The sequence below is a fragment of the Micromys minutus genome, assembly GCF_963924665.1.
Source record: "Micromys minutus genome assembly, chromosome: 12".
Classification (NCBI taxonomy): domain Eukaryota; kingdom Metazoa; phylum Chordata; class Mammalia; order Rodentia; family Muridae; genus Micromys; species Micromys minutus.
The window spans coordinates 52,593,001-52,611,645 of record NC_137981.1 but is presented as its reverse complement, the minus strand read 5'-3'; the positions used below and the strand labels follow the sequence as shown (position 1 = coordinate 52,611,645).

The 18,645-nt window shown below is 44.0% G+C and overlaps 1 protein-coding gene across 1 annotated transcript in view; it reads right to left on the bottom strand.

The window, feature by feature from the left end:
- CDCA2 (cell division cycle associated 2) overlaps window positions 1-17,906 on the bottom strand; it is a gene marked incomplete at both ends in the record, with an annotated part of 36,299 nt that extends 18,393 nt beyond the window's left edge. The window contains 10 exon segments of the mRNA XM_080926760.1: window positions 77-152; window positions 1,325-1,560; window positions 2,019-2,091; window positions 4,168-4,376; window positions 7,057-7,132; window positions 8,748-8,890; window positions 10,419-10,569; window positions 16,027-16,181; window positions 17,584-17,757; window positions 17,846-17,906. Coding sequence (XP_080782886.1) covers window positions 77-152; window positions 1,325-1,560; window positions 2,019-2,091; window positions 4,168-4,376; window positions 7,057-7,132; window positions 8,748-8,890; window positions 10,419-10,569; window positions 16,027-16,181; window positions 17,584-17,757; window positions 17,846-17,906 — 1,354 coding nt within the window.
- Between the last annotated feature and the right edge of the window lie 739 nt (window positions 17,907-18,645).

The following is an 18,645-nucleotide window of genomic DNA, read 5'->3' as shown; positions in this document are numbered from 1 at the left end:
TCCCTGCTGTACACACATACTCATGCACACTCACACACACTCACCACCCCTCACAAACGACAAACACAAATAATACCTGGAGGAGTCTCAGAGAATGAGGATTTACTAGGACTCAGATTTGCAAATGGTCCCTGAGGTGGTTCTATGTTTTCCTAAGCAAAGGAAAAAAGTACAAATTAAATACCATTAAGTTCAGTGAACATGTAAATGACACACCACAAAAGAAAATGCCTTATTTTGGTAGGAGGAATTATAAGCATGGGCTGGAGAGATGGCTCAGTGGTTAAGAGCACTGACTGCTCTTCCAGAGGTCCTGAGTTCAATTCCCAGCAAACACATATAGCTCACAGCCATCTGTAATGAGATCTGGTGCTCTCTTCTGGTCTGAAGGAAAACATGCAGGCAGAATGCTGTATACCTAACAGAAAATGAAGGTCTAAACAAAGATAACTGTATAACTCTGAGTGGTCACCTTCATAATGAAAACATGTGCCAACTGCAACCACCCCAATAAAGGATCATATTAATCACTGATTTGGTTTACTTAAAATTCCACTGTCAAACTTCTAAAAGCAAATTAAAGAAAATCATTAAGAAACAAAACACCATCTAGCACTACGAGGCTTTCTTGATGGAATCATGGTAAGATGGCAAAATAAACAAGATTCCAAAGCCTTCCCACATAATTATAAGATAGTAGTTACTGTTCATTCATAGAAAAATGACAATTCAAAAAAAAAAAAAAATCCCGCTTTCACACCTTTTCTGCATAGACTGAGATTATTACACAGCGTTTCTGTCTTATTTAGAAAAGTGTGTACAAAATCAATATTAGTTTGCTTAATGTAGATTTCCTTAACAAAATTATAATATTATGGAAAAGTTTTAGTGACAATTTAAACTTCTTTAAATTGGGGTTAAATTCATAGGGCTTCTGAAACTTAAGTGAAATATTGATGCTTTCGGTGTTTCAAAGACTGCACATGGTTTATCTGCTGCTAAAACGTCAGCGTGAAGTTACTGATAAGCCCCTACTTTCCTTGAAAAATCTTCTTCATCTTACAAAATACATTATTTCAGTTCTAAGATGGATATTGTTTCATATTTTAATGCCTCAGACACCTGAGTGTCTTAGCCATACAAAACAGGTACATTTTACAACTGACAGCACTTGGGTTTCATGAAACGACTGTACACAAGAGATTGAAATGTGGCGGCATGTCATCTGACCTACTTCATAATTTCAAACCACAATTTTCATGCAAAGAAAAGGTGAAGCCTAATGGAAGTAGGAGCAAGTTTTTCCCGGGATTTCCACACTTACGAGATTCTCCTCCTTATCATCATCAAAGTTTGGCTGAGTGAACAGCTCATGAACTGGGGACTGCAGGGGACTGGTGGTCTTTATGGTCCTTGGACGAACAGGTGTTCCTCCTTTACACAATGGAGTATTTGCTGGCAAAGATTCATCAAACACTTCCGGGCTTAATTCTTCTCCAAAAGTAACTCTCTTCCTCTTCCTCAGATTAAGACAGCCTGGTGATTTACAGTTGTCTCTACCTATAGACAATAAATGAGAATATGTTAAGAAATTAAACTGTTTTTCTTACCTAAAAGGCTTATACTAGAATGTGTGAATGTGGTATACTCAGCTATTTGTATAACAACACCATTTGTAGAGAAAGTTCATATGGGTGAAAATACTTTTAACTAAAATGGTACTGATTTTCGAATAAGGCAATTATTTCAAGTGTTAATAAAATTTGACAGGTAACAGAGTTCACTTCTTTCTGTGCATGTGCGACGTTGGGGATTAAGCCCAGGTCCTCATCTAGCACTGAACACATTCTGAAGCCTAAGATGAGCCGAGGCTCTCTCAGGACACTTTCCCTCCCCACTGCTCTGTTCCCAGGTCATTTCAGACACAATAAAACTTGAGCAGATTGTCAGAAGCCTGATGCACTATAGCAAGTTCTAAAGAGAAAAACCCTTAGTTTAAAAATAACTGAGTAACATACCTGCTCCTCCTTCTTTGCAACAGTTTGAAGAATATGGGATGAGATGAGCCCTGTCATCGCAGACGTTGTATTCCTAATCGGAATGACCAATCAAAAGCTTTTACTCCTTTAGTAAAGTACAAAGTCACTGAAAAGATTGGGATTGCTGGACATTTTTTAAAGAGTACCATTACTTTTTCTTACTTGTTTTAGTTTTAAAACACCATGCTGAAAAGGCCCAAGTGAAAAAACCTTCTCTCCTCTATGGTTTATTTTTGGATTTTTTTTTTTAAGCGTCTGAGTGTTTTGCCTGTACGCCTCATTGTGTGCCACATGTGTGTCAGCTCTTCTGTGGAGGTCATTGGATCCCCTGAAGTGGGCATCACAGTTGTGAGCTGCCACGTGGGAGCTAACAACTGGACCTGGGTTTGCTCTATGCAGAGTAGGAAGTGCTATTGAGCCAACTTTCCAGCCCCTGGCCTCTACAGTTTAGTAAATAAATCGAGAGCCAAAATCGAGAAGAGAAATTGCTGAGTATAAGTTAAAATCATCCCATTTTGATCTAGCAAACTAATGATTGGGAGTGGCTAAAATTATGGTGTGTTCTATTGGTGTCAGATCAGGCAGGCTTCAAGGTCCAAGCATGAGCACTGCACATACCACGTAGAGAACGTCAAGAGGGAGCTTAGCCATAAGGATGAGAACAGCTGTGCTGGCTGGTTCTGTGTCAACGTGACACAGCTCAAGTTATCACAGAGAAAGGAGCTTCCCTTGAGGAAATGCCCTCATGAGATCCAGCTGTAAGGCATTTTCTCAACTAGTGATCAAGGGGGGAGGGTCCAGTCCATTGTGGGTGGTGCCATCCCTGGGCTGGTAGACCTGGGTTTTATAAGAAAGCGGGCTGAGCAAGCCAGGGGAAGCAAGCCAGTAAGTTACATCCCTCTATGGCCTCTGCATCAGCTCCTGCTTCCTGACCTGCTTGAGTTCTAGTCCTGACTTCCTTTGGTGATAAACAGCAATGTGGAAGTGTAAGCTGAATAAACCCTTTCCTCCCCAACTTGCTTCTTGGTCATGACGTTTGTGCAGGAATAGAAACCCTGACTAAGACAACAGCACTTTCTTTTGACTGCCCTAAATTGTTTATTGGATATGAATTTTACGAATAATACGTGTATTAGCAGTAATGGTGGAGCTGGAGAGTATGTGCCTTCTCCAGGCTACATGGTGAGATCCACCAATAGGGTGAAGCTTGTGACCCTTTCCAAGGTCATGGCTCTTGCGGCCAGCAGATGTCAGCCCACACATCTCTCTGTGCTTGTAGACTGGTTTGGTGATCCGCTGGGTGTCAGGATTTCTTGATAGCTTTATGGAAGGAATCAATGACAACAACCTCAAAAAATTTATATGTGTATTCTTCATCAACCCAGTAGGAATCCAGAACTCTCAAAGCCCCACAATGATGCCCAGCTCTCTCCTCAGGAACAGACTGAAGGCTATGGGCACATTTCAGCTGGTTAGCACCACAGTGGACATACGGCATGGAATTTTCTGCCTGAATTATATAGTTGAGAAAGATATCTGTCTGTATTTATCCAAAAGATTACAGAGGGCACAGTATAAAGGAAGGGACAGTATGAGCCTGGTAGAAGTGAGCCAGGCCTGCACGGGACCACTCACACTCTGCCTCACCCAAAATCCCTGCCCAGCCCATGGTTTTGAGTACTGCTCACATTCCAAACTATAACTACCCCAAGAACTGCTCTGCCCCAATCAAGCCTCCTAACCAGCAACCTCCTGAGTAAGTCCTTTCTTCAGGGAAACACATATTCTGACCACTAGAAGGGGCGGATATGCACGACAGACAACACAGTATTACTACATACACCCCAACACTACCTAGCTCCGGGCAGCTCCCTCCTGCCTTAGGTTACTACACTCAAAGAAGCAGGTAAGACCCACCCACATGTTTGGCATGAGTAAGCCATGGACTGAGACACTGATTTACTCTATTACTTGACACTAGAACCAATCTCAGAACAGTACTGTGATTTAAAAAAACAAACAAACACGTGAGAGTTTCCCTGCACACCAGTGTGACACATGGAGGATCTCAGGTACTATTCTAAAGCAAATGACTGAACCCCTTTGCCTCAGGAAATGTAACTCTCACCTTTCCATTCTCTGAGAACTGCTTACTAGGTTTCTTCAACACAGAACGAAGCACAAAGGTTTTGGTGGAGGGGCTGCTGCTCCCATACACAGGAATCGCTGGAGACCTGGTGGCACTGGCTGTGCCTGAGCTCAGCACTGTTACAGGTGTGTCATGTGATACAGCATCAACTGATCTTGTGCCCTCTACGCAGTCGGTCACTGCAAGTCCTCCAAGGGGAAAGAAAGGTGAGAATGCACAAATCTGCTTCTTTCAGGCACAAGATACTCACCACACTAGTGATCCTGGAGCTCAGGAGACAGAGGCAGGAGGATGACAATTTAAGGCAGCTGAGGCTATATAGTGAGATCCTGTTTCACAAACCCTAGTGCTATCGGTATTGCTAAGTGATAGAATGCTTACCTAAAGTCTTGTTTAGGGTTTTACTGCTGTGAACAGACACTATGACTAAGGCAACTCTTATAAAGGACAGCATTTAATTGGGGTTGGCCTACGGGTTCAGAGAGGCTCAGTCCATTATCATCAAGGCAGAGGCATGGCAGCATCCAGGCAGGCATGGTGCAGGAGGAGCTGAGAGTTCTACATCCTCATCTGAAGGCTGCTAGAAGACTGGCTTCTAGGAAGCTAGGATGAGGGTCTTAAAGCCCACACCCACAGTGACACACCTACTCCAACAAGGCCAAACCTCCAAATGGTGCCACTTTCTGGGCCAAGCATATAATAACCATCACATTCTACTCCCTGGCCCCCATAGGGTTGTTCAAACACATGTAATTTTTATTAGCATAATAAAAAAGCACATTTAGTTTAAATTCCCAAGTCCCCATAGTCTATAGTAGTCTCGACAATGTTAAAAGTCGGTACTGGAGAGAAGGCTCAATGGTTAAGAGCACTGGCTGCTCTTCCAGAGGGGTTCTGAGTTCAATTCCTAGCAACCACATGGTGGCTCACAACCACCTGTAATGAAATCTGATGCCCTCTTCTGGTTTATCTACAGTGCACTCATACATAAAATAAATCTTAAAAAAAGGTCCAAAATTCAAAGTCTCTTCAGAGATTCATCCAATCACTTAACTGTACTCCTCAAAGCAAGCAAGACAGGAAACCAGCCAGGCAGACTCCAAGCTCTGCATCTCCATGGCTGATATCAAAGAGGCATTCATAACTCTAACTCCTGTTTCATCTTTGTTGACTATAACAACTTTCTCCTGGGCTGGCTTCACTCCCTGTTAGTAGCTTTCCTCAGAAGCTATCCCAAAGTTCTGGCATCTCTAACATCTTAGGGTCTCCAAGACAACTTTAATGTTGCAGCTTCCTGTTTCAATGTCTGGGATCCACATATGATCTTCTGAGCTCCTCCAAAGGGCTTAGCTCACATCTCCAGCTCTGCCCTCTGTAGCACTCTAAGCTCAGGTTAATTCACTCTACTGACGCTGCTGTTCTTGGTGATCATCCCATGGTGCTGGCATCTCCAATACACTGGAGTCTTCTACTGCAACTAGGCTTCACCAATAGCTTCTTATAGGTTCTCTTCATGGTGCCAAACTTGTTCTTCTCCACTGAAACTTTTAGGGCTATGTCTGAACAGTTCAAATCACTCTCAGCAACAAAGTCTTCCATATTCCTACTAGGATGGCTTATTAAGCCCCACTTATAGGATTCCACTGCTTTCCAAATCTAAAGTCCTCAAAACCACATTCTTCCAAACAAAAGCACGGTCAGGCTTATCACGCAATACCCCAGTCCCTGGTACCAACTTCTGTCTTAGGGTTTTACTGCTTTGAACAGACACCATGACCAAGGCAACTCTTATAAAGGACAACTTTGAATTGGGGCTGGCTTACAGGTTCAGAGGTTCAGTTCATTATCATCAAGGAGGGAACATGGGGGCATCCAGGCAGACTTGGTGCAGGAGGAGCTGAGAGTTCTTCATCTCATCTGAAGGCTGTGAGGAGGATACTGACTTCCAGGCAGCTAGGATGAGGGTCTTAAACCCACACCCACAGTGACACACCTACTTCAACAAGGCCACACCTCCTAATAGTGCCACTCTCTAAGTTAAGCATAAACAAATCATCACACCTAATATACGCTAGGATCAAACCCCAGCAACATAAATAAAAGCAATTCAGTTCTAAACGCCCTGCTCATAGACTTCATCTGCACATGAGAAGGAGACAGAGAAAAAGCACTGGTACGAAGTGACTCAGCAGCAATGCTGAGCATGTGGCGTGGAGGACCGAAGCTATTAAAATGACAAATTCTTAGTAGCACCACAGCAGACACAGGGTCCTACTTGACTGGACTTTCAGCCAGAGGAGCAAGAGACAGGAATTGGAAGGGATCTCACTATTTCCCATGTTAGCTTGAAACTTTAATCTCCTACTTCAGCCTCTGGAGTGCAAGGATTACAGGCACGCACCTCCAAGCCTTGCTGGCCTATCCTTATACTGCTACTAGAGTAATATACAGCTTTTTATTATTATAATACTGTTACTCTACCAGTTTGGAAGTGCATCACTAATTTCACTTTCAAAGTTAAGAAATGTGCATAGATCTACTGTGCATGTTTCCAATGAGTGCACATGGAATCACTGTGGAAGTCAGAGGAGAGCTTGTGAACAGCACTTCTCTTCTACCACTCGGATCTGAGGGGTTGAAGTCACTTGTCGGGTTGGCAGTGGGCACCTTCTCCAAGCCATCGAGCCTACCTAGTACTTTGTGATAGCAGTAAAAGTAAAGGACAGTCATAGCAGTGATCCCAGGACACATCTACAGTCCCTGTAACACAAGAACCCCTTTCCCTCATTTCAGCTTCCAGACACACTCATCACACAAATGTCCATGAATGGGACAACTTCCATTTGCATAAGGTAAACACAAACTTACCCTGTGAAGCCTCCCTGAGCTCTGGAAGGAGAGCAGCCATACATCCAGGCTGGGCTGAACTGATGTCAGATGACTTCTGGGAGAAAAGACAAAGGAAACAAAAGCACAACCTCCATTACTAATGTACTGCTAACGCTGCCTTTGTGGATATTTCAATAAGCATGTGGGTAACTGTTGTTCAGCTGATCTCATAAGCAGGGCAAAGTACACAGGGAACTAGCGACAGAGTGTTCATCCCAGCAGCATCCTGAACACTCCACAAGATCATTTTCTTTCTTTACAGACTTATTTTATATATGAGTACACTGTTGCTGTCTTTAGAAACACCAGAAGAGGGCACTGAACCCCACTGCAGATGGTTGTGAGCCACCATGTGCTTGCTGGAAATTGAACTCGTGACCTCTGGAAGAGCAGTCAGTGCTCTTAACTGCTGAGTCATCTCTCCAGCCCCCACAAGATGATTTTCAGTCCCAAAGAGCAGTTTGTGTAGTTCCTTTCTGTTGCCTACTGAAGCCTAGAGAGCTGGGCTGTGTGCGATCCTCTAAATCGGAAAACCTCAAAAAGCATATCCATATCAATTCAGAATTCATTTCTTCATTATGATTTATGTCTAATGAATCAAAGTTCTGTGAGAGAAACAATTACTATTGCTTCTGCCAAATGATCATTTCCATTAACTTGAATAAAACAGAAGGAACTGGAACCACAAGCCACTTGTGCTGCGGGGACAGTAGCAGTGTCTTGGAATCCTTGTGCTCTGACTGCCCTTTGTTGTTACTGCCCTTGCAAAGTATTAGGCGGACTACATGGCTTAGATAGAAAAGGTGCCCACCGCCAACCCAACAACCGAGTTCAATCCCTAGAATCCAAAACAATGCAACTCTCCTCTGACCTCCACATGTTCGCCTTGATACTCTATGAAACTAAACTGTGATGGTGTGAGGCATCGCCTATCGGGAATGAACAAAAACCTGATCACAGAATGAAGACACAAGCAAGATAACGGTCATGTGCCTGGCTTCAAAGCTATAGCTGCACAAAGGTCTCCAACTCCAGTAGCAGCCTTTGTCCAACGTTAGTAAAATTCACATAGGTTTTTGCCTTTCCACAATCTTGACAGACTTTAGGTTGTCTCACAATCCACAGAAATTCCTAATGCTCCTTGAAACTCGTAGAGGAGCAAAGATGAATTGCAGAAGAGCCTGCTTCCTAGGCAGTCTCCTGAAAGACTGGGTAGGCAAGGGAAATGCAGTGGGTGGACCTGGGCAGACAGGCACTCCCAGTTTCAGGAACTGATACTCCAATTGGCATCTAAATAATCTGCTCAGGGACCTGTGTTCCGTGGATAGAAAGAAGCCATTTCAGGGCACAACTTGAGACCTGGAGTCAAACCATCATCATGCAGAAGTCCCTCAATCTTTACTTTCCCATAAAAGTAATCAAAAGCAGGTAATCTTTCTAGCTTCTAAACCAATAGACAACAAAAGTCACACAAAACTCTAACACACAACATGAATGCACACAAAACACACACACACACACACACACAAACACACACACACACACACACTTATTTGAGAACCAAAGCAACAATATGGTGAAACTAAAAACTAATACCACTGGTCTGGACAGTCTTCAACCAGCCTCTGTAGAGGGGCACAGCTCCATTTCTGTATGGGAAACACAATTACCTCAGCACACGCTCCATCTGCAAACGCTTTGGTGTCATGGAGATAATCATCGGGGCTGTCCATGGAGGATATTCTTCTCCGCTTTGAAGAGGAGTGTACAGGGAACCCAGACTGCTGATATTCAATAAGACCTTCTTTTTTGGCTATATGCACAAAACAAAAATAGAAACAAAATGACATGAGGATAAATATTTTCTTTTACATTTATCATTTAGAAATACCATCCATTGTAACATAATGCCAATTTAGTGTTTGTATGTACATCAACAATGAAAACAAAATTCTACCTGATTTCGGTCAAAAAGGGAAACTGAAAGGCAGGTGTGGCGACACATATCCGCGTAGTATCAGCACAAGGGAAGCTAAGAGAAGATACCAGCAAGTTCAAGGCCAGCCTGGGCTATAAAGCAAACAGAAGACCAGCCAGGGCTGCACAGTGAGACCCAGAAGGGGCTGAGGAATGCAGTGCTGCGCTCACCTACTCATCCTCACTCTGGCTGCTCAGTGCCCGCTAGTGGGTTGATGCAGCCTTGGCAAGTGCCTCAGGAACCAGCTTCCTCAGCTTCCCAACTTGGGACTGAAGACCAGTGTCTCTTCTCTAAGAATCCTCTAGAAGCTCAGCTCCACACTGGTACTTACAAGGCACGCAGCCTTATGGCCTGAGCAGCACCAGGTTCTCATCCACTTGAGGGCAGTCTCTGCAGTATTATCCAGCCCATAACATGCAGGCCGCCTACCACACCCCTGCTTAGTAGATATTCATTCCCTCCATTCTAGTCCTCTAGAGATCTCAAGATCCTACCCTTGGAGCTCCTGCCTGCAAACCACATGCCGGCAAACCTAAAAGACAGCTAGGTTCTAATCTGATTGTACTTGATTTTTGTGCAAAAACCAAAATACACATACACACACAAAAGAAAACACACATTGCACTGTGTTCGATTACTTCCTTGTATACAAGGAGTTTAATGACATCATAATTACAATAATAAAGTAAAACAAAATTAAAACCTAGACAACAATTCAAAAAGATAACGTATAAACTGCAGATTAGGACTCCCAAACAGGTACTGGATTGTGTAGCAGATAAACTATACTCTGCTAAGTAACTAGAAAAAGTACCAGAAGTGCAGGAGAGCCAATGTTCTGTCACTGAAAAAGCCAAATGACTTAAAATAAAATAAACAATGAATTATATGGACATGCTGAAGAATACAGCAGACTATCACACATTAATCAGACTGGATAAATTTGTGGCTAACATAGTGTGGGATATTTATTTGCCACAAGCCCTTTTTGATGCCTGGCATGAGCTAATTGGTCCTGGCCTTTTAAAATTTAAAACAATTATTAACTATGAAAATAAAAGTACAGGTTTTTCAACAGAAACCTCTCAGTTGTAAAGCACTTAGGACATTTGAGGCCTTGGGGCTTGACCCTTAGCACCACCAAAATAAAGCAGATAAACTATAAACAAACAAACAAAACAAAGCCCTAAGACCAGAAATTCAGATTTCTATGTGAAATACCACAAATTTTAGGTATTAGTCTCTATTTAAGAAAACAACTATGCTCTAAAAACGTTGCTTTCACTTTGTGGAAATGAATCTCTTCGTCATAAAGCTCATCTGGATAAATACAAAGTCAACCTTGGTGAAGCCCTCTACTCACTCAAATCTGTTATCTTAGACTCGCCATCTGCCTCTGAGGCGGAGGGACCACTGGCCATCTTCTCCGTTTCCTGTATGGCGTGAAAAGCTGACTGAAAAGCAGACATTCGCTCTTTTAAAACTCTGGCATTTCCATACAGTCTTGGGCTACCCTGTGAATGTATAAAACACAGAAGCATTAGAAATCAGTGTCTTAGCTAGGCCTGACTCCAAAACAAAACAAAGCACACTAGAGGCTTATGAAAACCAGCTGTCGTGAGAACCTCCTTTACAGATACATATATTCTGTCTAAATATTAGGTGTGCAGTCACTAAGTGCTCCTCTGTTCCCAGTTTTTAAAACCTGAGTAAAGATTAGCTAATGGCTACCCACAGACAGCTACCGAGCCAGGCTAACAGAAACTTCAAATGGGTAGGAAGTACTTTTACAGGGACCCGGAACAAATGTACCCTCAGTTATTTTGGGGGGTGGGGAGTGTAAGTCCCTCTGAAAAGGGTTCTAGGCAGCTTAAGAAGATCCTTGGCAGCCATCACCTGAGACAGTTACAATAAAACACTATCAAAGAAAATGAGAAAGAAGCTCTGCGCAAGAAGCCACCCTCCGAGCTGGAGAGCGAGGAAGAGAAAGGCAGAGAGACCCTTCCTATCTGAAGGTATCAATGGAAGTTCTCAGCACACTGCCTCCAAGGTACCATCCTCTACACCTAGACGACCTCCGCCCTCCAAAGCCGGAACAGGACAAGGATGTCTCCTACTAGTTCCAACACAACTTTCCCATCACTCCTGTCTCTTCCTGGCTAACTTCATAATTTTATAAGATCTGCTTCCTTATAGCTAAATTCCTGCCCATGAGGTTCCACATAAACAAAATGAATTTACACTACCAGATAAAGGTACGTGACTTAAAATTGTAAAGTTCTGTTCACATAAAAGATAAACTATCGATCAAACACTTTATCCAGGCTTTTTCCTCTCTTGAGATACTAGCATTTCCCTTAATAAGGAACCTGCGGCAATTTTAACATTCTAATCAATATGCAAAAGAAAACAAAACGGATAAACAAAAAACTACCACCCTTTAGGATATTATATGGAGAAAAGTTGTTAAAATCCTGAAATCATGTTTGATGATCTGTTCTTCTAATTTGATTCTATTTCCAGCCAGAAACATTCATAAGGCAAACTGTCTACTTCATAATTGGGACATCTGAAACTGAGCCACACTTGATGATGTAAACCTTTATGACATAAACAGCCCACTTTCCCAACAGGCTGGGAGGCAACTCATCTACACGACAAAAGGTTATCTTAGCGTCATAGCAGTTATTTTGAATGTGCATTTTTGTGAACTCATTTGAATGTGCCAGGGCTGGGTTTTTATCCCAGGAACTCAAGAGCACTTGGAAATGCTTAAACTAAGTTACCCTAATTAAAGGTGTTTCCAATGGAGGAAAAAACAAATGAAAACCGCTCTGGGCTTCTGTCCAATGAATTCCGTTATATTCTATGTTATCGCTCCAGGTGCTCAAGGTCTGGGGGAGAGGAAGAGAGGGGAGAGATACTGTGGAGCAAGACTGAAGAACACATTAAGGCGCTGTGGAGAAAACACCAATGTGGCTGAGACAAGTAATATGTTGCTTTGGCAGTTTAGGAAAGAAAGACTCGAGTGGCATTTGAATTGAAACCACAGTGAGAAGTGGTTTAACGCCAGGGGAACAAGGCATCTAACAAAACCAGGAGCAAGCAGAAGAAAGCAAACCTATGTGCCCCTGACGGGAGGGAGGGAGGGAAGGAAGAGGCCACAGGTAGACAGGGCTCAGACCAGGGGAACGAAGATACAGGCTTCAAAAAAGTAGATGGGTTTCCAAAGGAAACAAGGAAGCAGCAGAGGCAATGCTGTGACTCACCCAAACACACCTAGGTCATCTGTACTAGTGAGTGGTCAGGAGAGGGAGAGAGGAAAGGAGGTACGGCCTGAGTGGGATGGAGAAGGGGCTGAGAAATACAAAGCTATTGTTTAGCCTTAGCTAATATGATGGCTGGTCCTGACTGTCAACTTGTTAGAATCAGAATCATGGAGACAAACTTCTGAGCATGTCTAGGAGGGCATTTCGACAGGAGAGGGAAGGCTTAGCTTGAACATGGGCTATACCATGCCATGGGCAGGGGCCCAGACTATACCAAGAGAAAGAGAGTAGACCACTAGCATTCACAAGCTCTTGTTCCTTGACTATGGAAGGAACCTCCACCATGCCATTATGACCAGGATGGATTGTACTCTAAAACTGGGAACCAGAAAAGATTGCAAAAACAAGCAGTTTCTCCCATGTGTTTTGTGATAGCAAAAAGAAAGCTATCACTGAGCTAGAGTATACTTGAAACACTTGACTCAGTACTCAGGGTGACTACACAGGCAGCTGCTACCTAGGTCTGGAGCTCTAAGGACCTCTGTGCTGTAGACATTTTAGGATCATCAGCACATAGAGGGTACTCAAAGCAAAGAGTAGAGATCTAGGCACACCAGCATTTGAGGGGAAAAACTGGGAGGAGTCCGCAAAAGAAACTGAAATAACCAGTGATATAAGAAGAAAACTGAACAAATGTGCAATCCAAATGAGAAAGTGTCTCAGTGCTATTGGACACAGCAGAGCCATTGGAAGTCCAAGCAAGGATATAGTGGCTGTTAACGGTAGGGAGCAGGGTGTGCTGGCATATGCAAGTCTGAGGGGGGAGGGCTGGGTTCCAAACAAGCCTGCGCTCTGTTCAGCCTCTGTCTTGGGTGTCCCCCCAAAAGGAAAGGATAGCAAGGAGGGAAATGGGAGGAGTCAAGCAGACAGGTAGAAGAGATGGGGTACCGAGAAGGAATGTGGTGGTTTACATGAGAAATGTTCCCCTTAGGCTTGGGAACTTGAACTTGGTCCCCAGTTAGTGCCACTGTTTGGAGAAGTTATAGAACTTTTAGGAGGTGCAACCTCACTGAAGTACAAGAGATGAAGCAGCTTTGAGAGCTTACAGGCTTCCTAGCTTCCAGTTTGCCCTCTCTGTCCTCTACATGCGAACAAAGACATGATCTCTTAGCCACTGTAGCTCTCCCGTTATGGATTTGCCCTCTGGAATCATACGCTAAAGTAAACCTTGTTTTCCTCAAGCTGCCTTCATCATGGTGGTTCACCACAGTAACAAGAAGTAACAGAGATGAAGAACATGGTGATCTAGGACCCCAAAGGAAGAGAGTAAGCTAACTGTAAAAGAAAATCCAGCTCAGAAGGCACAGCATAATAATCGTCAGGTGAATGCCAATATAACCAAGCTGCTGGGTGGGGAGCTGGAGTGAACAGAAGCACGGCAGCAAGTGGGCTGCTTCTGCGCTTGCCACTGTGGGGTGTGAATGGCCGGCACAGAAGCAAACGGTAACGGAATCGTTGTTATTAAGCCGCCCAGGGGCCCTAGAGATGGTGCAGTACTGGCTGCCCTTGCGGATGGCAGAGCTCATGACCCTGTAACCCCAGCTGCAAGTCCCTTTTCTGGACTTTTTGGCACTGCACACATGTGGTACACAGCACTCATTTATTTTTTTTCAGAGACCATCTTTAATAGAGAAATCAAAGAGCTTGCAACACAAGCACAGGCTGAGCTCAGATAACCGACCCCCATGCAAAAGCTAGGGAAGACAGCGCACGTCTGTAACTCCAGTGCTGCAGGGCGCTACACAGACAGCTTATTCCAGAGACCTGCTGGCTAGCCTGTGTAGCCAAGATGGCAAGCTCAGGTTTAGTAAAGAGACTACCTCAGAGACAAAGTGAGCGCAGTGGAGGAACAGACCTGATGTCCACGTATATACACTCAGACCCAAGTACATGAGAATGAATCTATCAACCTACCTTGCAAAGTGGGACATCTTTTACCTATAATGCTTTGTAACCACAGGCACTGATCATTTGGGAAATATTCACTTTCAGTGTTAGCCACATTTCCCAAAAGGTGATTCATTTTAGGCAATGTAAAAGTATTTTACATATCACTTGGGAAGTTGGCAGGTCCACAGTTGTGGGTACATAGGGTCTCGGGCTCTGCGCATCCAGATGCTGATTTCTGTGCCCAGAGATCTAGTTATAGTAAGGATACAGGCACTGTCATAAATATTGAAGAATCTCTTGTATCAGTGTGGTATAAAGCATGCTCCCCAATGATTTCTGACTACTTAATAAAAGGCTGAACAGCCAAAGACTGGGCAGAGGAGAAAGGCTGGAAACCCCATCCCAACTAGGGGTCAAAGGGAGAATTGCCAGGAGAAAGAGGTGGCCTTGAGTGTGGTGAGGGTCCAGGAAGAGAGCAAGGACCATGAGAAGAAGTATGGAGAGACTATGTGGAGTCGCCAGGAGGATTCAACATGAGGACACACATGGAGCAAGGCAGGCTAGAGTCAAACAGCAAGTAACACTGGGCCTGCAGCTGGGATGTAGGTTAGATCTCAGAACCTGTCCAGTTTAGGGTTACAGCTTGTTAATAAAAATACCAGGTCTCTGTATTTTATTAGGGAGCTACTCGGTCTAAAGTGGGTGTAGAGACACCCTACAGATATCTGGAAGCAAGAGTGGGCTCCCAAAAATACTCATCTAGGTACATTTTTCGCAAATCTTAATTTCCTCTTAAAAATGCAACCTTCCATCCCTCCTTATTGGTAAGACAGCGTTCCGTTTCTGTGGTAGATTCTTTGTCTACTTCATTTACAAGCCTGACAAACCACGATTTTTCTATCAGTTGCTCCATCAAGTAAAAATGATGCTCTGTGAAAAAGCAGTCAGGTCAGCCCACACAACTCAATCACATACATTTCTAGAAACTTCAGAAATGCTTGATGCAGACTCTTCATTATATACAGTAATTGAGGAATGGGATATAGCAGGTAAGTTCATCATTTTTAATGCTTCAAAGACATTTAAGAAATTAAAACTATTTTCCATGAATGCCCAGAATTTAGTAAAACCAGAAGAATAGTCTGACTTTATAGACCTTCAAAAAATGGACTCAGGGAAACCCCAAGATTCTGTTTTATGAGTGAACAGGAAATTGTCTTGTGCACAGACCACATTGCAAAGCAGAAGGAGGAAGTGGGAACAGCACAGTGACTGGTCTAGAGTAAGAAAGCCAGCATCAGAATGGTTCCCTTTGCAGGGTGATAAGCTGGGCCTGTATCCTTCACCTGCTAGGGCATGCAATAGTTTGATAACATCTGACAAACCAGAAGCTAAGTGCACCAAAAGATAAGCCATTAGCTTCTTTTTCTCCTCTGCCCAACCAGTAGTTATGAAAACACTAGAAACAGAGAAAAGCCACAGGAAGAAAAACACCCAAGGGAGGGGAGCTTTCCTTATTCTATGAAAATGTTACTAAACAGAAAGCCCCTCCTGAAAGTCATTTCTGTAAAGGCCCACTAAATCTTACTATAGCCACACACCCAGCAAGTATGTCACCTGCATAGTCCCTACAGGGCAGGGGCAGTCATCTCTCCCAGGGTCTGGGTAGAGAGGTGCTACAAAGCAGAACCCTTGAACAGAATAAAAACAAACATTCCCTTCACAAAACTCAGGAGCTCGGAGGAAACATACCTGTAAGTGGGGCTCGCCTGCCAATGCGGATCTCCCAGCATTCTTTAGGTTTCGCTGCTGAGCGATGAAGCGGATCAGACAGTTTGTTTCTGGAGAGCCCCGCACACCAACAGTAGAACGGCGTCTGGTCTTCTGAAGGGAAGATGGTGACTTTCCTGCAACAAAATGCTCTCGTAAATCAGAACGAACAAGGCAATGAATGGTAAGGCGATGGGTCACCACGAGCAAGAAAACAATCTGCATATGTCACAGAAAATGTAATAAAGAACTACTGTCACTTGACCACAGACTCAATTCATGTTTCTAGATCAGCACTTGGCACACAGAAGGCCAAATAATCCTCTAGTTTTCACTTGTGTCCCATATCCCCAGTACAGAGAAGGGCAGGGGTGACAGCTTGATGCTAAGAATCTCCCCTTGTTTATAGCAATGACCATGCACCTAAATTACAGTATGCTGTGGTTTCACTTACTGTAGCCATCCAGACTCTGAAAATATCCCATGGGAACAATTTAAAGCAATACCATTGCAAGTAGCATACAATCCATTATCCCACAACATCTATCTAGCCCAGACCATGAATCATCCTTCTGAATGGGTGTGCTGTGTACCTAAGGTCACTTTGACCCTCTGGACTGTGAGGCAGTCACTGTTTGTGGCAGTAACTGTGGTCACACAGACACTATCTTACTTTGGCTAACCCTAGGCCCAAGAGCAGTGATGCTAGCAATTCAGCTTAGCTAAGAAGTGCTTCCTGTAAAGGCACCTAAGTAGACAGAGAGTAGTTTGTAATGGTCAAGCTTGAGGAAGGACATCTTGTGTAGGGTGTGTTTCTGGGAGCCTGTCCACAGACATCTTTACTGCGGCCAATTTATAAATGAAGCACAATCATTGGTATGTATGCATAGCAAAAATCATTATATTTTATGATTTATTCATAGTTTCAGTTTTAAAACTTACTGTGGCCACTGGAACGGAGCCCCCATGTGGGTTAGGGCTGGCGAGCCACATCTCTACTGTCAGTTTTTCAAAATTCTTTCACTCTGGGATAAGCTACTTCACCTTCAGTCTTTTAAGATCTAGTCTTTTAAGTGGTAATTCAGAGCAATACAGACTAAGTGTCACTTTGGCTTCGCCTAATTCATGCCTTACGCAGTATGGTGTGATTAGCTCCCCCAGTGTCTCATTATCCTTCTTTAGAATTGCTGTTCTATAACCCAAAGAACTCTATCCCTATACTTCCTTCGGCATTGGAAATTTCATTCCTGAGACTGAAGAAAATCCAACATCTGTGTCCATTTTTCTGTTTGGGATGTTTGAACGAGGCACACAGCCTTGTCACTGGATTCACTCTTTAACTGCCTTTCAACTTCCTCTGATTTCCATATCCACTGCTTTTTTTAGGGTGGGCACAGAGCACGAAAGTTTTCCCAAATAAGTAAGTCTGCAGGGTCAGTATAAATACACACAGAAAGAGTCAGACAGTATAGACATATCTAATTCCAGCCTACTATAGTTATTGTTAAATTTGACAAACTATACAATAACTTCTCTTACCTGAAGGGGTCTTAACAAAGCTTTCAGGTGTAATTCCCAACTGCTCTACGGTTACTGTGGAGAAGTCCAAAGGCGACTTAAAGGTATCGGGGGTGCAATGATTAGGAGTCACATTCGATACACGCTTCTGTGGGGTCACAAGCGGCCCTGTTCCCAAGATAAAAAAGTCATTTTCTGAAAACGGACAACACGTTGGAGAGTTAAGCAACACATCAAAACACTCAAACATTTCATCTAACGAGGGCAACAGGTCACGACGTACCAGAATTATTGCGGGCACATTCCTGGGATTCAGAGAGACGCTTGTGTGAACTTGCATCCATCTGGAAGATGAGGAAGTTAAAGAATAAAATATGAAAAATAATCCCACTGCACGCCAAAAAAAAAAAAAAAAAGTGTGACGGAACTCTAACGCAATCAACACTAGGGGAACACATGCGGGGCCGTTCTGATTAAAGAAACGGTGGGAGGTACTATGAACTTAACAAAGCGGACCGAACTGATTTGTCTGGGGTTGGCATCCCTGAACCCCGGCCGGATAGCAGGCCTACCTCTCCCGCCCGAGCCCCGCGCGTTCCCTCAGACGACTACTACAAGCGTCACGGAGGCTCCGTTTCAGGAAGCACCAGAGACCCGGGAAGGGAGCGGGGACGGCATCCTGCCGCCCGCTGCACAGTTGGACACACCTCGTCCGGGAGAAGAGATCCACCTTCACCAGCCCGCCAGCAGATTCAAACCGCGGCCACGCCCCCGCGGAGGGATCTCCCCGACTACGGCCCACGTGTGGCGCGAGTCCCGCTCCCCCCGGGAGGCCTCACCCTCGTGCTCTCGGACGGAGCAGGAAGACCTCGCTGTATCCCGAGAGAATCACAGACAGCCCTGAATAACCCTGGCGAGACGCGGCTGTGGCAAAAAGGTGTCCTGGGGACTACCTGTGAATTCTGCGGAGCAACACTTCAGTTGCAAACAAATCCCGCCCCTAACCTTGGATTGGCTGCTGGAAACTTCGAAAATGAATCACTAGGCCAATCGAGACAGATCCGCTGGATGGCTAGCTTACCT